Source organism: Onychomys torridus, chromosome 4, assembly GCF_903995425.1.
Source record: "Onychomys torridus chromosome 4, mOncTor1.1, whole genome shotgun sequence".
In the NCBI taxonomy this organism is placed as follows: domain Eukaryota; kingdom Metazoa; phylum Chordata; class Mammalia; order Rodentia; family Cricetidae; genus Onychomys; species Onychomys torridus.
This window is the reverse complement of record NC_050446.1, coordinates 103829804-103847772: the sequence shown is the minus strand read 5'-3', so window position 1 is coordinate 103847772 and position 17969 is coordinate 103829804. Positions and strand designations below refer to the sequence as shown.

At 40.2% G+C, this 17969-nt stretch overlaps 1 protein-coding gene across 1 annotated transcript; it reads left to right on the top strand.

Moving 5' to 3' along the window:
• The first annotated feature begins 288 nt into the window (after positions 1 to 288).
• On the top strand, positions 289 to 12921 carry LOC118581884 (signal-regulatory protein beta-1-like). The gene is made up of 5 exons (XM_036184295.1): positions 289 to 358; positions 3951 to 4262; positions 5661 to 5969; positions 10816 to 11124; positions 12537 to 12921. The coding sequence occupies exons 1-5, from the start codon at positions 289 to 291 to the stop codon at positions 12893 to 12895; spliced, it is 1359 nt and encodes a 452-aa protein (XP_036040188.1). The 3' UTR covers positions 12896 to 12921.
• Positions 12922 to 17969: the final 5048 nt, after the last annotated feature.

The following is a 17969-nucleotide window of genomic DNA, read 5'->3' as shown; positions in this document are numbered from 1 at the left end:
CTAGAAGCTGGGGGTGAGCTCAGTCCCTCCCTAGTCTGGAATATGGGGTTCCAGAAAATCCGCACCCAGGCAACATGGTAAATTTTCTGTGGCTGTGGTCTTGGGGGATGGACAGAGACCATAGCCACAATGACCACTTCCCTCACTGTGGCTCAAATTTCTGCCCAGGTTCTGCTAAGCGTGGGCAACAAAGATCTACAAAACAGCTGAGGTGGGGAAGAGACCAACCAGAGGCTCCTGGGCTCATGAACAGCTCCATCCAGGCTTGTCACCCAGCGCATTCTCACCATGGCTTCTGCACTTTGGAAGGCTGAGGTCCTTGGGCCTCTCCTGCCAACACTTCTGCTGGCATTAGCAGGTGAGTCCTGGTCATGGAGACTCAGAACACACAGGGCAGCGCTCAGAGGTGCCAAAATCCTGTTCTAGATAGGAGCTAAGTCCTAGGGAACTTTCCTGGGCTTTTGAACCTTTTCCATACTGTAGACCTTTTAGGGACAGGGAGGTAGCAGGATTCAGGAATCAGAGGAAGAACATGTGACATATGGTTGGGAGCTGGGGGCCTGGTGGTAAGGAAGGAGCCTGGGTTCTGTGAGGTCAACTCTGGACCTCATGGCTATCAGTTCTAGAAGTATGATATATAAATATGTTCGTAAGTATTTCATATAAATAAATAAATAAATATATGTATATATATATACATGTAGAGAGAGAGAGAGGAGGGGAAAGGGAGAGATAGATATAGTGAGGTGGCAAGAGAAAGAGGAAAAAGAGAGACAGAGAAAGAAAGACAGGGAGGGAGAGAGGGAGAGGGAGGGTACAGGGAGGGAGGAAGGGAGGGAGAGAGAGTAATGAATCCTGGATCCAATGTCAGACACACCTGCTAAACCTTTCTTAGTCAATGACAGACCATGTGACTTGGAGCAAGTTCCTAAAGTTCTCTGAGTCTCTGCTCCCCAGGAAGCAGAGGCAACAATCCAATTCTCCCAGAGTCGGTTTGTGGGTAAAATGAGCCCCTGTACCTGGGCGTGATTTCTAACCCATCAGGCTCCATGGGGAAGGCATCAGAGCCGGGACTGCTCTCCACCATGTCCTCCTGTGTCACTGCAGGACTACTTGACTTCCTCTTGCAACTTGACTTTGAAAGGAGGGTTCTTGTCACTGGGACCCTAGAATATAACTCACAGTCTGAGCACAGTAGGGGTGCAAGGGCACACAGCATGACAAGTAAACCACTGCTCTGCATCTCCAGAAACTGGCCCCAGGAGAAGGGCAAACGTCCTTACTCCAGGGGAGAGACCCTGCTTAGGAGTAGTGAGTGCTTTGTCACAGGCCTGGCTGCCTGAGGCTGAATGAAGCATCCTTCCTTGCATGGAATGTGCTCCCAACTTCAGGTTGTTCTCAGTTCCTAACTATGGGACTGAGCAAAACTGAACCTGGTTGAGCAAGTATCTGCGAGGTACGGTGTTGAATCCTTTGGGCAAATGCCAAAGAGAGGTAGAGCTGGCCACAGAGCAGATTTATTTTTAGCTTCTTGAGAATTCCCCACAGGGATTTTTTTCTCCTCTCATTTCCAGAGGGACAGCAACAGTTTGCAATTCCATTAACCCAGACTGAGGTTCCCTTTCCACAGGGCCTCACCTGCCTTTGTTGTCAGGTCTTCTCCTGACCTTAGCTGTCCTGGCTGGGGTAGGTGGTAAGTATAGGGTCACTGGTCCTCTTTCTATAGTCACATTGTTGTCCTTATCCCTCTCCTCCGTTGAAGTCTTGCTCCCAGGCTTCTGCGGGGCTGTTTTGATGAACACGGATTATTTTAGCTTGTTTCATGATGGAGAGGCTTTTTTTCCATTGCAGGTAGGCTTTCTGGGTACAGATGCCAGTCTAGATTGGCATTTGTGGTCCTTTAGAAGCTGAAGAGCATTGCCCCAGCCTCGTGAATTTTCCACTGAGAAATCAGCAGTTAATATGATGGGGTTTCCTTCAGACCTGAGTCAGGAATGTTTCTCTTTCTCCTTTTTGTACCCTCTCTTTGTTCAGTGTATTTAATGTTTTAACTATAACATGCATGGGGAGTTTTGTTTCTGGTCATGTCTATTTGCTGGACTATGTGTTTCTTGTGTCTATATGGTTGTGCCTTCCCTGAGTTTGGGGATGTTTTCTCCTGTGGTCTTGTTGAAGATGTGGTCTTTGCTGTTGACTTGGATTCTTCTGTTTCATCTGTTTCCATAATTAGAAGTGTTGATCCTTTTAAGTTGTTCCATAGTTTCTGAATGTTCCTTTATTGCTTTAAATTTTTATAATTATTATTTGTGTAAATATTCTAATGCCTCCACTTTACCTGCAAGACATGATATTGTATCCTCTACTCGATCCATCCTATTTGTAAGGCTTCCCCCGAGCTTCTGGTTGTGTTATTGAGTGTTCAATTCTCTCTTTGTTACAGCCTACGTTTTCTTTGATATTCCTCACTTTACTGAATTCTGGATTTTGTTCCTCATTTCATTCAGCTACAGATAATTTCTTGTGCATTTATTGATTTCCTCTTCAAATTCATTGAGCTGTGGTTTTATGTCTTCCTTAAGTTTCATGATTTATTTGATAAATTTTATGACTGTTCTTTTAAATTCTGTGTTCTGGGATTCAACTATGTGATTCACCCTAGAGAGAATTTATGTGGGGCTGGTGTGATTCAAGAGAGGGACATACCTTTTTGTTCTTTCATATTTTTGTGTATTTTTGACATGTTTACTAAACATGGGGACTTTCTTTGGTGTGTGTCTGTTGGGAGATTCTAGGTTGCATTAGATTGGGCCAGTGCAAGGACTGAATAAATGGAGGCAGGATGGGAATATCTGGTGTATGATTGGCTCATGTAGAATTAGGTTTGGGAAATTACAGAGGATGCAGGGTTGGTGTGGGTCAGGGGAACCCAGTATGCAATGGCTGTATGTGAGGTAAGTGTCTAGAGACATGCCTGTGAGTGTAGACATAATACAGAGGAGGTGGGGGTAAGAGGATGCCTTAGACAAAAGGGTATGTGAGGTGTGTTCCTGAAGCTAGTGTTCAGTGTTTGGTGTGTGTGAGGACTTGAGTCTGCAAAGGTGATGACAGGGCGCAGTTCCAGAACTAAGCCTGTGAGGATGGGCACAGTGCAGGGGTGAGAATCAGTCATAGAAATCCAGCCAGAAAAGATTGTGAAAGCTAATGAATTAGGCCTGCACATGAGGAAAGCAATGTTGCATTTTTATACTAGACCTGTTTTCTTAAGCTTCCTAAAGTCTTGCTGCCTAAAGCAGCCAAAGAGCATTACAGCTGGTCATATGGTCATTTTATTGGTGCCCAAACACGTGCACTCTCTCTGCTCAGGCCCAAAATGACATTACTGTCTCCTCTTCCCTAGGTGGTTTTTATTCATTCTGCAGTTGTTGTTGTTGTTTGTTTTGTCTTGTTGGTTTTTCAAGACAGGGTTTCTCTGTGTAACAGTCCTGGCAGTCCTGGAACTCACTCTGTAGACCAGGCTCGCCTTGAACTCAGATCTGACTGCCTCTGCCTCCTGAGTGCAGGGGTTAATTTCATGCACCATGACTATACACATATTTTTTATGTTTTACCTCAAAATGTCCTTTCTGACCACCCTTTTAGAATGACTCCTCACTTTTCTATCTCTGCACATGTTGAGTTTCCTGAGGACATTCATTCCCCCAAAATAATTATATTTTATTTGCTCTTTGTTCATTATGGTGCATTTGCATTCTCCTCAAAGTCAGATATCATGGGTAGTATCTTCTCCCTCGAGCACAGGGACAGGGGACTGCATTTTGACTTGAGGGAGCCATTGCTCTATGTGTGTGAAAGAGTGACCTCAGGAGAAAGGACAATTTTCATTACTCAGGGGACAGGACTGAGAAGGTACTCACAACTGGTCTTTGGTTTTTGTTTGTTTGTTTTTCTAGCTGGGAAGCCTTTCATCTCTCTGAAGGGCCCAGAGCAGAGGATGGTCACTTCAAATTCCGTGACTTTTACCTGCACCGCTGGCCTTTTCAGCTCCAAGAACCTCAGTGTTATCTGGTTGAAGGACAATAATGAACTTCTAGCCTCAGCCCCACAATTGGTGCCTATCAGCAAAGATGTTTACTATGTCACAAGCAAGTCATCAGTGGCATTGGCCAAACAAGATATCTTTTCTCAGATCACCTGTGAAGTCACCCATGGGGACCTTGATGAGCCCCTAAAAATGACCATCAATCTCTCTCAAGTGCTCCTAGGTGAGTGATCACAGATATATGTGGTGGGGCCACACTGGTACCATGGAGGTTTAGCAGAATGCCCCATTTACAAATGGGGAATAAAAATTGATCACTGCCAGACTTGAACCATGAATATGATTAAAAGTACAGGTTCCCCTGGCTGGACAGCTGGGCTTTGGTCTTAACTGTATCATTTCATAGGCTACTTAATATTGGCCATGTGTCTTAAATGTTCTGTGTCTCGATTTCTCTGAAAATTTGGAATAAAAACAACACTTATTTTATAAGTTTCCTCTGAAAATTAAACCAGTTGTTCTTCATGAACCATGCATAACAAACTGTAAGTCGTTTACGAATGTTTGACTTGCTATTGTATGGACCTAGCATCCCTCTTTAAACATATTTGTCCTGTTTATTTCATTGCTAATGTTTAAAAATTTCTAAATATTCATTACTAGCTGGGCCTTGTGGCGTAAGTATGTAATTTCAGCTCCTTGAGGGAACAGACAGGGATATAACAAGTTCCAGTCCTTAAAGGGTTAAGGCTGAGTTCAAAGCCAGCCTGGACAACTTAGTGAAATAAAATAAAATAATTGAATGAGGGGGCTGAGGATGTACTTCAGTCTTGGAGTGCTTGTCTTCTATGCATAGGATCCTGAGTTATGGAAAACTCTAGCATTGTGTAAAATATTATTTGCTCAATAAACAATGAACAGCTACTGTGTGCCAGGCACTGTTGTAGGTATTGTGGTTATAGAGTCCCTGTCCTTGTGGGGTTATTCATTTTAATAATTTCTATAATTATATGTCATGATGACACAATATGGAATATTTAACTCTGACCAGTAGATACCTATGTTTTTCCAGCTAAATTTCATGAATATTTATACTTATCCCTATTTGTCTTACATGAAACATATACAAAGTTGTCTATTTAAAAAGAGAGTGAACTTGTGAATTCTCTTCACTTGTGAACTCACAGGACCAGTATAAGAATTGCACAAGATCAAGGCACTTGACATTCCAGCATGAAATGGAGGTCCTCATGGACCCCAGCCCTCTAGCTGTGACCTCCTGACTTCTTGTATTCTCTGAAGGAATGACAGCGAGCTTTCCTTAAGGTTGTGGCCCTGGTAGGTCAAGCATGGTCCACTGTCCCAAACCCATGAGTTTATAGGCAGCAGTAATTTGATTGGCTGGAATATACGAAAGAAAAGAGGGACTGAAGGGATGGCTTAGTGGAGGCAGAAGGATCAGGACCTCAGTGTCATCCCTGGCGACATAGTGAGTTCAGGTCATCTTGGAAATTTTGTGACCCTGCCAATCAACCACTCAGTCAAATCTTAACAAGACATTAGGATAAGGAAAGAGACAGTACCAAGATTTCACCTCTGTTCACTTATTGTTCCTGTCTAGTTATCCCCACAATGAATATCACCATGATCCGTGATCATGCTCATCAAAGAGTGAACCTGACTTGCCATGTAAACCACTTCTACCCCCAAAATGTGCAACTCACCTGGACTAAGAATAAGAACAAGATCCTGACTCCTGAGATCTCTCAGGCCACCAGAAACTCTGATGGGACATACTCTCTAAAGCACACATTGCAGGAAGATGCCAAATCAAATGAGAGCACCTTTAGCTGCTGGGTGTTCCAGTATGACCAGCCTCCACTGTGGATCAGCATCACCCTGGGAGCTCAGGCCTCCCATAAGCACAAAGGTATGTGCCTTGTCTCCTTCATATCCTCAGGGCATTGTGGCTGAAAGGCTAGATACTCAGGAAACACATGGTGAGATTGCAGAAAGGAAGCCCTCCCCAGTGAGAATGCTGTTGCATAGCCATGCCCAACTGCACCCCTCTTCTTCCAGATACTTCCACAAAGAAATGAGTCTCTTTTGCTGCATTCATCATATTGCAAGTTTTTCTTCTTAACACTTTTTTGCAAGAAATTGCCAAGGATAAGGATAACTGGGCTCCAAACAATTACTGGGAAGGCACTTATTCAAGACATTGAATTCAGCTGGATGTTTCTGGAGAGCAGCTTTGAAGAGCTTCAGAATTATTGACTCTCTTGGCTAGGAAAAAGGGTCACACAACCTGGGTGTAAATTGCCCCCTACCGTTATTCCCTTCTCTCTGCTCCTTTTAGATTTTTCTCTGCACACACACTCCTGATGGTAATTTTTTCTATTTCTTCTCCATACACTCTTTCCAGGTGATACTATTTCTCCCACAAGGGGGCACTGTGACGTTACAAGCCAGAGCTTCCTTGTTTCTTTGATCCAGGTGTGCTTCATCCTCTTGGGAAGGAACTGATGTAGAGGTGTAGGTGCAGGGGCACAGTCACAGAGAGACAGAATAAGAGCTGGGCATGGGCAAGCCAGGGGTAAGGCAGCTTGTGGCTCTCTGCAGTGTGTTGCAGGGCAGGTGGCTACCAGAGAAAGAGTGGAGGGGCCAGGCAACCCAACAGCCTGGTCTCACAGCAGGCTTCCGCCTTGATTTCTGTCTAGCCCTGTTACAGAACCAGCCCTTTTCTGCTGCTCTAAGAATTCTCAAAGGTAATGATCACACAAACCTTCCAATTTCTTTGGGTCTTATTGTCATTGCCCAAGAATTAAGAATAATATTCACCCAGTGGGATGTCCAGATCTGAGTGAAAAACTCAATGCTTTTTCATGGGAAGGAAGTTGCCATCATTTTTATTAAAGTTTTCTATTATAATACTGTTGTGAGAATTGTATACATGACTAGTGTTTACACCATTCCACTCCACACTTTCTTCCCAACTTCTCCAATGTCCCCCATTCCTTCTGAAATTTACAATCTCTTCATTATTGTCATATATGTATGTGTGTATACTTACATAAATATGACCTGCTAATACTTCATACTAAGTTTTTCTTTTCTGTCTTTTTTTCTCCTACACCACCATTTAGTACATCTGACCCCCCATTGAAGGATGAACCCATGGCACCATCACATTGATAGTTCCAGACAGCTCAGAGTCTACTGGGGTAGTTTCCTCTCTGGACACTGAGGCTTCTTCTAGTTGGTACTAGCACATCTTTGTAGCTGTACCTTCACAGCCTTCCCAGATCCCTCTCCTCAAAGCCCTGACTCCTGTGCACATCTACTCACACACCTGTTCTGTGTGCTTAGTGGTGATCTACAGAGCACTAAGCACTTATCACCCACAGAGCACGTACTGCACAGCACTGTTCCCCCTGACTCCTGTCCCACACTTGAGAGCTGGAAGGCAGCAGACAGAGTAAGATAGGAGTGACAGAGCACTAGACTTACAATGCCGCTGTCACATCACAATCTAACTGTGGCGTTTTTGTGTTTCTCTTCTCTGTCACCTGAGAACACAGACCTTGGGTTTGTCACAGAATGCTTCTCAAATCCTGTTGGAAGGTGTTTACTTTTCTGGAAATGTCTCATCTGTCCATGACATTCAGCTCCCTCAATCAAGTACTTAAACTTCAGTGATGTCTGAGAGCCCAGGCCTGTGACTTCATCATGTATGTCCCTCTTCTGCATGTCCCCTCCCCAGCTCTTGGAGCTCATGTGTGAACTTGGCAGTTGAATGGACGATTGTCATACTGCAGGGTCAGTGTGGGCAATGCCTCTCTGTGTGATACAGGTAAACAATTCCCTTTTTAACTTGTTTCATCTATCAATGAGAGATACAAGGCTTCCCTTCCTTGGCTCCTGCATGGCATCTGAACACTGGGACACAGTTGAGCTTCTGTAGTGATTACTCCAAGTTTACATGGTGCCTGTCCCAGAGCTGGACAGAAAACAAGACAATATTAAAAATCTGAGGTGTAGAGGCAGCTTTCTTTGTTATTGGTATGTATAAAGACATATATAGATTTTGTAAAGTTGATCTTGTATTCTGTCATTTTGTTGAAATTGCTGACAATTTCTAGAAGCTTCCTGATAGAACTTTTGGGATCTGTTATGTATAAATGTAATAAATCGTATAAATGGATTTCAAGCGAAAATTGATATGCTCATCCCAATATGAGCAGATAAGGCCTTTGACAAAATTCAATGTACCTATGTATCAGTCATAGAAGGACTTCATCATCACATATCTTCTGCAAATAGGGAGAGTTCAACTGCTCTTCTGACTTGAGCCCCACTTAATTTGTGTTCCCTCTTGTCTTACTCTAGCTAGTGCTCCAAACACTGTATGGCAGGAGTGGGGAGAGTGACCAGCCTTGTCTCTCCTGATTGTAACAGGATTGCTTCAAGGTCTGCTCCAGTTAAGATGATGTTGGCTGTGGGTTTGTCACATGGGGTCTTTATTTTTGTTGATATAAGTCTGCTGACGTCCTTGTACAACTTATATTATCAACACTTAGTGAATTTTTGCCAAAGACCTTTTTGGCATCTAAAGAGAGATGAGCTTATGGTTATTGTCTTGATATCCATATGATTTATTAAATGAACTGAGTTACTTATCAATCCTTGTGTCTCCAGGAGAAAGTCAACTTAATAGTGGTGGATGGTTTTTTAAATGCATACCCATATTCAGTTTGCAATTAGTTTTTGAGGAGTTTTGCACCTATGTTCACTGTGGACATTGGCCTATAGTTTTCTTTATTGTTGTATCTTTGCCTGGTTTGCATATAGAGAACCATGGCTTTGTAGAAAGGGATTGGAAGTGTTACGTCTGTTTCTGTTTTTTAAAAAAATTTGAAAGTGTTGTGGGAGATCTTTGGCAGTCTGGAACAATTGTGCCATGAATCTGTCTTGGCCTGGATTGTTTCATTTCAGTTAGTTTTTTATTTGTATTGTTATTGTTGTTTCCATCTCCTTACTTGTTATGGGTCTAGTTAAGTTGTTTATCTTTTCTTGGTTTATGGTTGGTGGTTTGGGAGAATCTAGAAACTTGTTGATTTATTTTCTTACATAATGGAGTATAGATTTTGAAGGTATTCCTTTATGACCTTCTAAATCTCTTTGGTGTCTATTATAATGTTTTCCTGTTCATATCTGGTTCTGTTGCGTTATCTCCTTTCTTTCAGTCCACTGGGATAGGGTGTTTGTCAATCTTTATCTTCTCAGAGTACTACCTCTCAGATATGTAGATTCTTTGTACTGTTTTATTTATTTATTCATTGATATCTAAATTTTTAAGTAAAGTAAATTATAACAATCTTACAAAACAACTACACACTAAAGTTAATCAGACCCAACATCTAGACAGCTCAATGAACTTTTCTAAAGTTACACTATCCATTTGGAATGGAAGTTGTATAACTTCAGTGGACTTTAAACTTTCACTACTGAATATACTTTATGCATTTATCTACCATCAAAATAAAAAAATCCATGACAGAGGTGTAACTAAACATTTAACTTCATATCCTATTTCAAACTCATATCCATCAGCTGCATTCAGTCCTTCCTCTTCCTTATATTTAGCTTTGCTTGTTCTCTTTTCTACTTTGTTTACATATATGTATATATAGTTGTTAGATTCCAAATATGAGAGGGAATATGGCAGTTTTTTATCTGAGATTTGTATCTCACTTAAGATTATACATGATAAGTCCATTCATTATCCTTTTAATTTTGTGAATATACTTTTCTTCAAAGCTGAATAGTATGCCCATGTATTGTTTTTGATGGTGTGTGTGTGTGTGTGTGTGTGTATGAGTCTGTAGCTCAAATTTGCATTATCTAGTGTCTGTTCAAACCCAGCATGAAAAGACTGTGCAATCTACAGAATTAGGTTTGCACATGTAGAAAGCAATTTTGTAGTCTTATACTAGACCTGTTTTCTTAAGCCTGCTAAAGTCTTGCTGCCTGAGGTAACCAAAGAGCTGTACTGCTGGGTCATATGGTCGATTTCCTTGGCATGTGCCCAAGCCTGTGCACTCTGTCTCCTCAGGCCTATGACATTACTGTGTGCTCTTCCATAGATGATTTTTATTCACTCCTCAGTCCTCCTATTTTTGTTTTCTTTTGTTGGTTTGTTTGAGGCAGGGGTTTCCTGTGTATCTGTCCTGGCTGTCCTGGAACTCTCCCTGTAGACCAGGCTGGCCTTGAACTCACAGAGACCTGCCTAACTCTGCTTCCTGGGTGGGTGCAGGGATTAACTTCATGCACTGTGACTATACAAAGATTTTTTTTGTTTTAGCTCAAAATGTCTTTTGTGACCATGCTTTTAGAAGGAATCCTCATTTTTCTATCTCTGCACATGTGGAGTTCCTGAGGACATTCGTTCCCTGACACTAGTCATATTTTATTTGCTCTTTGTTCATTATGATGCATTTGCATTCTCCTCAAAGTCAGATATCATGGGTAGTATCTTCTCCCTCGAGCACAGGGACAGGGGAATGCATTTTGACTTGAGGGAGCCATTGCTCTATATCTCTGAAAGAGTGACCTCAGGAGAAAGGACGATTTTCATTACTCATGGGACAGGCCTTGGTAGGGTTCACATAGTGTTGTATAATGCTTCCTCCAACACTGAGAAGGTACTCACAACTTGTTTTTATTGTTTGCATATTTTTGTTTGTTTGTTTGTTTGTTTGTTTGTTTGTTTTTAGCTGGGAAGCCTTTCATCTCTTTGAAGGGCCCAGAACAGAGGACAGCCACTTCAAATTCAGTGCCTTTTAACTGCACCGCTGGCCCTTTTAGCTCTGGGTACTTCAGTGTTAACTGGTTGAAAGACAATGTTAAACATCCAGATTCAGCCTCACTGGTGCCTATCAGCAAAGATGTTTACTATGTCACAAGCAAGTCATCAGTGGCATTGGCCAAACAAGATATCTTTTCTCAGATCACCTGTGAAGTCACCCATGGGGACCTCGATGAGCCCCTAAAAATGACCATCAATCTCTCTCAAGTGCTCCTAGGTGAGTGATCACAGATATATGTGGTGGGGCCACACTGGTACCATGGAGGTTTAGCAGAATTCCCCATTTTACAAATGGGGAATAAAAATTGATCACTGCCAGCCTTGAACACATGAATATAGATTAAAAGTACAGGTTCCCCTGGCTGGACAGCTGGGCTTGATCTTAACTGTATCATTTTATAGGCTGCAGAATAGTCTCCATATGTCTTAAACATTCTGTGCCATAGTTTCCCGAAAAATTAAGAATAAAACCAGCACCTGCTTTGTAAGTTTCCTCTCACGATTAAACCAGCTGTTCTTCTAGAACACCAAGAAGCATGCCTAAAACACTGTAAGTAGATTGCAAATGTTTGACTTGCTATTGTATGGACCTAGCATCCCTCTCTAAACACATTTGTCCTATTTATATCATTGCAAATGTTTAAAGTTTCTAAATATTTATTATTAGCTGGAGCTTGTGATATATAACATGGAATCTCAGCTCCTTGGGGAACAGGCAGGGATATAACAGGTTGCAGTCCTGTAATGTTTAAGATTGAGATCAAGACCGGCCTGGAAATCTTAGTGAAATCAAATTAAATAAGTGAAAAATGGAGTTGAGGATGTACTTCAGTGGTGGAGTGCTTGTCTTCTATGCATAAAATCCTGAGTTCTTAGAAATCCCCGGCATTGTGTAAAATATTATTCACTCAATAAACAATGAACAGCTAATGTGTGCCAGCCACTGTTGTAGGTGTTTTAATTATAGATTTCCTGTTCTTGTGGGGCAATTCATTTTAATAATTCTTACAATTATTGTCATGATGTCACAATATGGAATATTTAACTCTGACCAGTAGATACCCATGTTGTCCAGCTACATTTCATGAATATTTATACTTACCCCTATTCGTCTTACATGAAACATATACATAGTTGTTTATTTAAAAACAGTGAACTTGTGAACTCTCTTCACTTGTTCACTCACAGCACCAGTACAAGAATTGCACAAGATCAAGGCACTTGACATTCCATCATGAAATGGAGGTCCTCATGGATCCCTGCCCACTAGCTGTGACCTTCTGACTTGTAGTCTCTGAAGGAACGATAGTGAGGTTTCTTTAAGGGTGTGGCCCTGGTAGGTTAAGCGTGCTCCAGTGTCTCAAACCCATGAGTTTATAGGCAGCACAAATTTGACTGGCTGTAATATAAGAAAAGAAAAGAGGGGCTGAAGGGATGGCTTAGTGGAGGCAGAAGGATCAGGACCTGAAGGTCATCTCTGGCTACATAGTGAGTTCAAGGTCATCTTGGAATTCTTGGGTCACCACCAATCAACCACTCAGTTGAATCTTAACAAAATGAGAGACATTTGGACAGGGAAATAAGACAGTACCAAGATTTCACCTCTGTTCACTTATTGTTCCTGTCTAGTTATCCCCACACTGAAGATCACCATGATCCCTGATCACGTTCATCCAAGAGTGAACCTGACTTGCCATGTAAACCACTTCTATCCCCCAAACTTGCAACTCACCTGGACTAGGAATAAGACCAAGATCCTGACTCCTGTGCTTCCTCAAGTCACCAGAAACTCTGATGGGACATACTCTCTAAAGCACACATTGCAAGAAGATGCCAAATCAGATGAAAGCAAAGTTAGCTGCTGGGTGTTCCAGTATGACCAGCCTCCACTGTGGATCAGCATCACCCTGGGAGCTCAGGCCTCCCATATGGAGAATGGAGAAGGCTCATCTCCTTTGTATCCTCAGGGCACTGTTGCTGTGGGATGATCCTTCTGTATGCTGTGAGTCTGTATTACACTCATTGGTTAATAATAAAGCTGTTTGTTCAATAGCAAGGCAGGACAATCCAACTGGGGACTGGGATGAAAAAGGGCAAAGTTGAAAGCTAGCCGCCCATGAAACAAGATGCTCGAGGACCAGTAAAGCCATGGACTATGTGACAATACATCGATACATAGAAATGGGTTCATTTAAAAGTAAGAGCTAATTAATAATAAACCTGAGCTACTGGCCAAGCATTTTGTAATTAATGTAAGCGTCTGTGTGTTCATTTGGGACCAGGAGGTCAGGACAGAAAAGCTTTCCTTCCATTTACACATTGTGGCTGAATGGCTCGAGATTCATGGAAATCCTTGGAGGAGATGAAGAAAGGAAGTCCTCCCTTTAGAGAATGCTATTGGACCTGCAACTGGGCCCCCTTTTTCCAGATACTTCCACCAAGAAATGAGTCTCCTTTGATGCACTCATCATTGTAGTGTGACCCTAATTAGTCTTAATAACCCAGAGTCAGATATCAGGGTAAAAGTGAAAGATTAGAGAAGCAAAGGAGCAGCCACAGTCCCCTCTTACCTCTCCAATTCCTCAGACAGAAAAGGGGCTAGCTCCTGTCTCCAACCCGTCTTATCATGTCCTCTCTCTGCCCACCCATTACTTCCTGTCTCCTGCCTGTACAGACCTCAAGACCTCCATGGTTAACTAGTGGCTAACTGTATTACCCTCTGATCTTCAGGCAAGCTTTATTGTCAGAACACAAACAAAATATAACAATGTTTGCCCCTTTTTGTCTAAAATAAAATAACTAACATAGAAAAACAATATACAACAAATACAATAATTATATACAAATATTTGCAGACAATAATTATATCAACAATGTCTAGGTCATTAACATTTGACAAATTCAGGGAAAATAATCTATTATCTATCCTATCTTAGTGAGTCCAAAGGTTTGTATCTTATTCATCTTCTATCCAAATTTTTTTTTTTTACCAACCCAAAACTATCTCCTGAGGTCTCTTAACTTCATGCACTTTACACCTCTTTAGCAAGTTTTTTTTTTTTCTGAATTTGTTAACAAGGAAAACTATAACTATCTAGTCTTCGACCCCATCAGAGACATGAGAAGTAAATAATATTACCTGAATAAGCAGGAAATGCAAGCAAGAGACTTCCAAAGAATTTGAGAAATGATAGAAATAGCTGGCTCCCTGGACAGTCACCCAAGGGTCCTCTGTAACTTTGGGGCATCCATATTTGGCCTACAGGTCTAGAATATCAGCCAGACTTTTTTGTGAAGCAAGATATTCAGAAGGGCTTTCCTACCTTGTCTTGGCAAGGTGCATCATTCTTTTCTTTTGTGTCCTGCTTGTCCAATTTAGACAGCATATGTCAGCAGTTGAGGCAAGGGCACATTCTTCCTCAGTGGCTGATTTTTACCACAAAAAGAGTGAATTCCATATGGAGTTTCTTTGATATCCATCATCTTTTCTGATGTAGATTGGTGCTGGTAGGAGCAGATATGTCTTGTTGCCATAAAAAAGAACCTATGTTATTAAAACATATTAAATGTCATAATCTATAGATATGAAGTGTTTGAAAACCACCCATCTACATAAAATGTATCTGCTTGACCCTTGAAGTCATACCTAATATGACTATAACTTTTAATTGCAATAGGTTACTAACTACTAACCTGCTTTTCCTTATTACCCTAAATAGTTTGTAATAATAAGTTTCAAGGACTAGAAATTTATATTACATTGTTAAAGGAGCTGTATAGGTACAATACCTTGAACAGAGTAGAAATGTATGTATAGTATGTTCTAATATAAATAACCCCAAATTTGTATAACTAAACAAAAATCAAAATAAATGAAAATATTAAAAATCTAGTTATTGCTTTTTTGGTTTAAAAGTATATTTAATAATCTGTCTTTTTATCCTATTATTTCTCTAACATACACACAGTGTAACAAAATTAATCTTAATTTTGTATCAATATAAAAAGTCAAAGCCAATGTAAAATATTTAAAACTAGTAGTTACTTTTTTGGTTTAAAATTACATTCAATAATCAATCCTTTTATTCTTTTTTTTGTTTTGTTTTGTTTTCGAGACAGGGTTTCTCTGTGAAGCTTTGTGGCTTTCCTGGATCTTGCTCTGTAGACCAGGCTGGCCTCAAACTCACAGAGATCTGCCTGCCTCTGCCTCCTGAGTGCTGGGATTAAAGGCATGCGCCACCACCGCCTGGCTCAATCCTTTTATTCTATCATATCTATTTCCCCCCCTTTTCTTTTCAGAATAGATTCAATAATCTATCCTTTAATTTTATCATTTCTATATTCCACCTTTTTCTTTTCAAAACAAGAACACTGAATCTAATCTCTTTTCTTCAGCTTTTTTCCTGACCATTACCAATTACAACTTGTAACCAAACACTCTAAACAATGACAAATATCTATAACGCACTGAACAGCAAGAAACCACCCAACTCACCTCTTGGGAATATGCTGGGAGCCACAGAAATATGAAGTAGGATTTCAGCTGATTATGATAAGCCAATACATGGAAGAAGCAAAGGAACTTCCAGAGGTCAAGCTGAGGCTCAAAGAGTCTTGGTAATATTGGTTCTTGAATATTAGCTGTTTTCCTGCAATGAAATTCTTGCATGTTATCATAGCTTTTCTATTCAATTATTTTTCTAAGAACAGTGTATTTGATCATTCATTGGGCACAATTTCTCCACTACTATGGGAATATTTGGATAACCTTCTTCCAACTGAGCTAACAACAGTCAAAGCAGTTGCCCAATGAAATCCTGAATATGTATCTATGGTATGGTATACATATTTTAATTTTCCAAATTCTACAAAATGAAACACATCCATCTGCCAGAATTCACTTCTTTGAGTACCCTTTGGGTTACTTCCTGAAGGTAAAGGAGTTTGGTTATATAAAGAACAAGTAGGGCATTTTCTCGTATTTTCCTTGGCTTGTTGTCAAGTGATGGAAAAATCTTTTTTCAAACTTTTGCATTTGATATGGTATTTTTTATGAAATTCTGAGGCCTCCAGCACATTTCCTACCAATAGTTACTCAATATCATTATTACCTTGTGCTAGAGTGCTTGGTAGACCCGTAAGGGATACAGTATGTGCTACATATCAGGGATGACTTCTATTTCTGATTATCTCTTGTAACTGAATAAATAATAATGCCAATTCTGTGTCATCTGGTATAAATTCAGCAGTTTCAATATGTAAAACAACTATTTCACCATATTGAGAACCAATAACTATATTAAGAGGGTCTGGAAAATCTAATAATACCATGAGAATAGCATACAATTCTGACTTTCAGACAGAGTCATAAGGGATTTAAGCCACTTTATTCAAATTTCCTGATTTATAACCTGCCTTTCCTGATTTGTTTGCATCAGTATAGAATGTAAGGGTTCCAGAAATTAGTGTTCCCCATACAGTGTGAGAAAGTTCTCTTTATAAATTGAATTTTCTTGCTTTGCGGGATATTTGTTGTTAATCTCTCCAAAAAAATTACTACAGACTCTTTGCCAATGTTCATTTTCTGCCCATAATGAGTCAATTTCAGCATTAGTAAAAGGTACTACAATTTGTGCTGGGTCTATTCCTGCTAATTGAAGAAGTCTCTATTTTCCTTTTAGAATCAACTCAGAAACTTTTTCCATGTAAGTTTTTTTTTATTTTTTACTATGTTTTTGTGGCAAAAATATCCATTCTAAGATAACATCTTCCCTCTGCATTAAAATCCCTGTAGGGGATGTGTAGAGGATAAAATGAGCAGAATGCAACCAAACGTGCATCCACATTCTGGATCCACGTGTGCATCCTGTAATTTCTTTTCCACCAAAACAACTGCTCTCTCAGCTTCAGCTGATAATTCCCTTGGACTATTTAAGTTCTTGGCACCTTTCAAGGTTTGAAACAAATTACTCAGCTCTTGAATTATTACTCAATAGTGGGCTGTAGCTAGATAATGTCTCCCAGCAAGTTTCAAAAGTCATTAAGCATCCACAATTGATCTCTCCTTATTTGTACCTTTTGGCACTGAATTTTTATAAGCACTTTTTATATCCTAGGTAATTAATAAAACCTCCTTTTGTATTTTTTTCAGGAGCAATTTGTAATCCCCAATGAGGCAAATTTTTCTTTACTCCTTCAAGCATTTTTTCTAAGGTATCTACATTTGAATCAGCTAGAAAAATATCATCCATATAATGGTAAACTATAGATTGAAGAAAATGCTTACATATCATTTCCAATGGCTTTTGTACAAAATATTGGCACGGAGTCAGGCTATTTAACATTCCCTGTGGGAGAACCTTCTATTGATATCTCTTAACAGGCTGGGAATTATTATAAGTACATACTGTGAAGGTAAATTTTTCTCTATCCTTTTCTTGTAAAGGTATAGTGAATAAATAGTCTTTTAAATCAATAACTGTAAGAGGCCATCCTTTAAGTAATAGAGGAGGCAAAGGATTCCAGGAGGTAGAGAACTCATTAGCTGAATCACCATATTAACAGCTCTTAGATCTGTTACCATTCTCCTTTTTCCAGATTTCTCTTTAATAACAAATACAGGAGAATTCAAAGGGCTGGTTCATTCTTCAATATGCTGAGCATTTAGCTGCTCCTGTACCAGCTCTTCCAAGGCCTGAAAATTCTATGATGTCAAGGGCCATTGCTCAACCCATACAGGTTTGTCTATCAACATCTTGAAGGTAGGACTGTTGGTACTTTTGAAAGATCGGGTGCTATTGTGCCCTGTTCTTGTACAACATGAATGGTCAGTGACTATTGTTCATAATACCTTTTAATATTTTTTCCAGAAAAATGTTAGTTTACAGTTTGTTTCTGAGATTGGAAAAATATTAATTTGTGTATTCCATTCCTTATCAAATCACGTGCCTATAAATTCATTGCTATGTTAGCCACACATAACTTTAATTTTTCTCTCTGTCCTTCTGTCCCTATACATTAGACCCATCTCATGCTTTGTTTTACCTGAGATAATGTTCTAAT

Bases quoted from the DNA above. Each gene is read 5' to 3' on its own strand.
- LOC118581884 (XM_036184295.1), top strand. From the start codon at position 289: ATGGCTTCTGCACTTTGGAAGGCTGAGGTCCTTGGGCCTCTCCTGCCA. The intron at 4,263-5,660 runs GTGAGTGATCAC...GTTCCTGTCTAG, and splicing joins TCTCTCTCAAGTGCTCCTAG to TTATCCCCACAATGAATATC. The intron at 11,125-12,536 runs GTGAGTGATCAC...GTTCCTGTCTAG, and splicing joins TCTCTCTCAAGTGCTCCTAG to TTATCCCCACACTGAAGATC.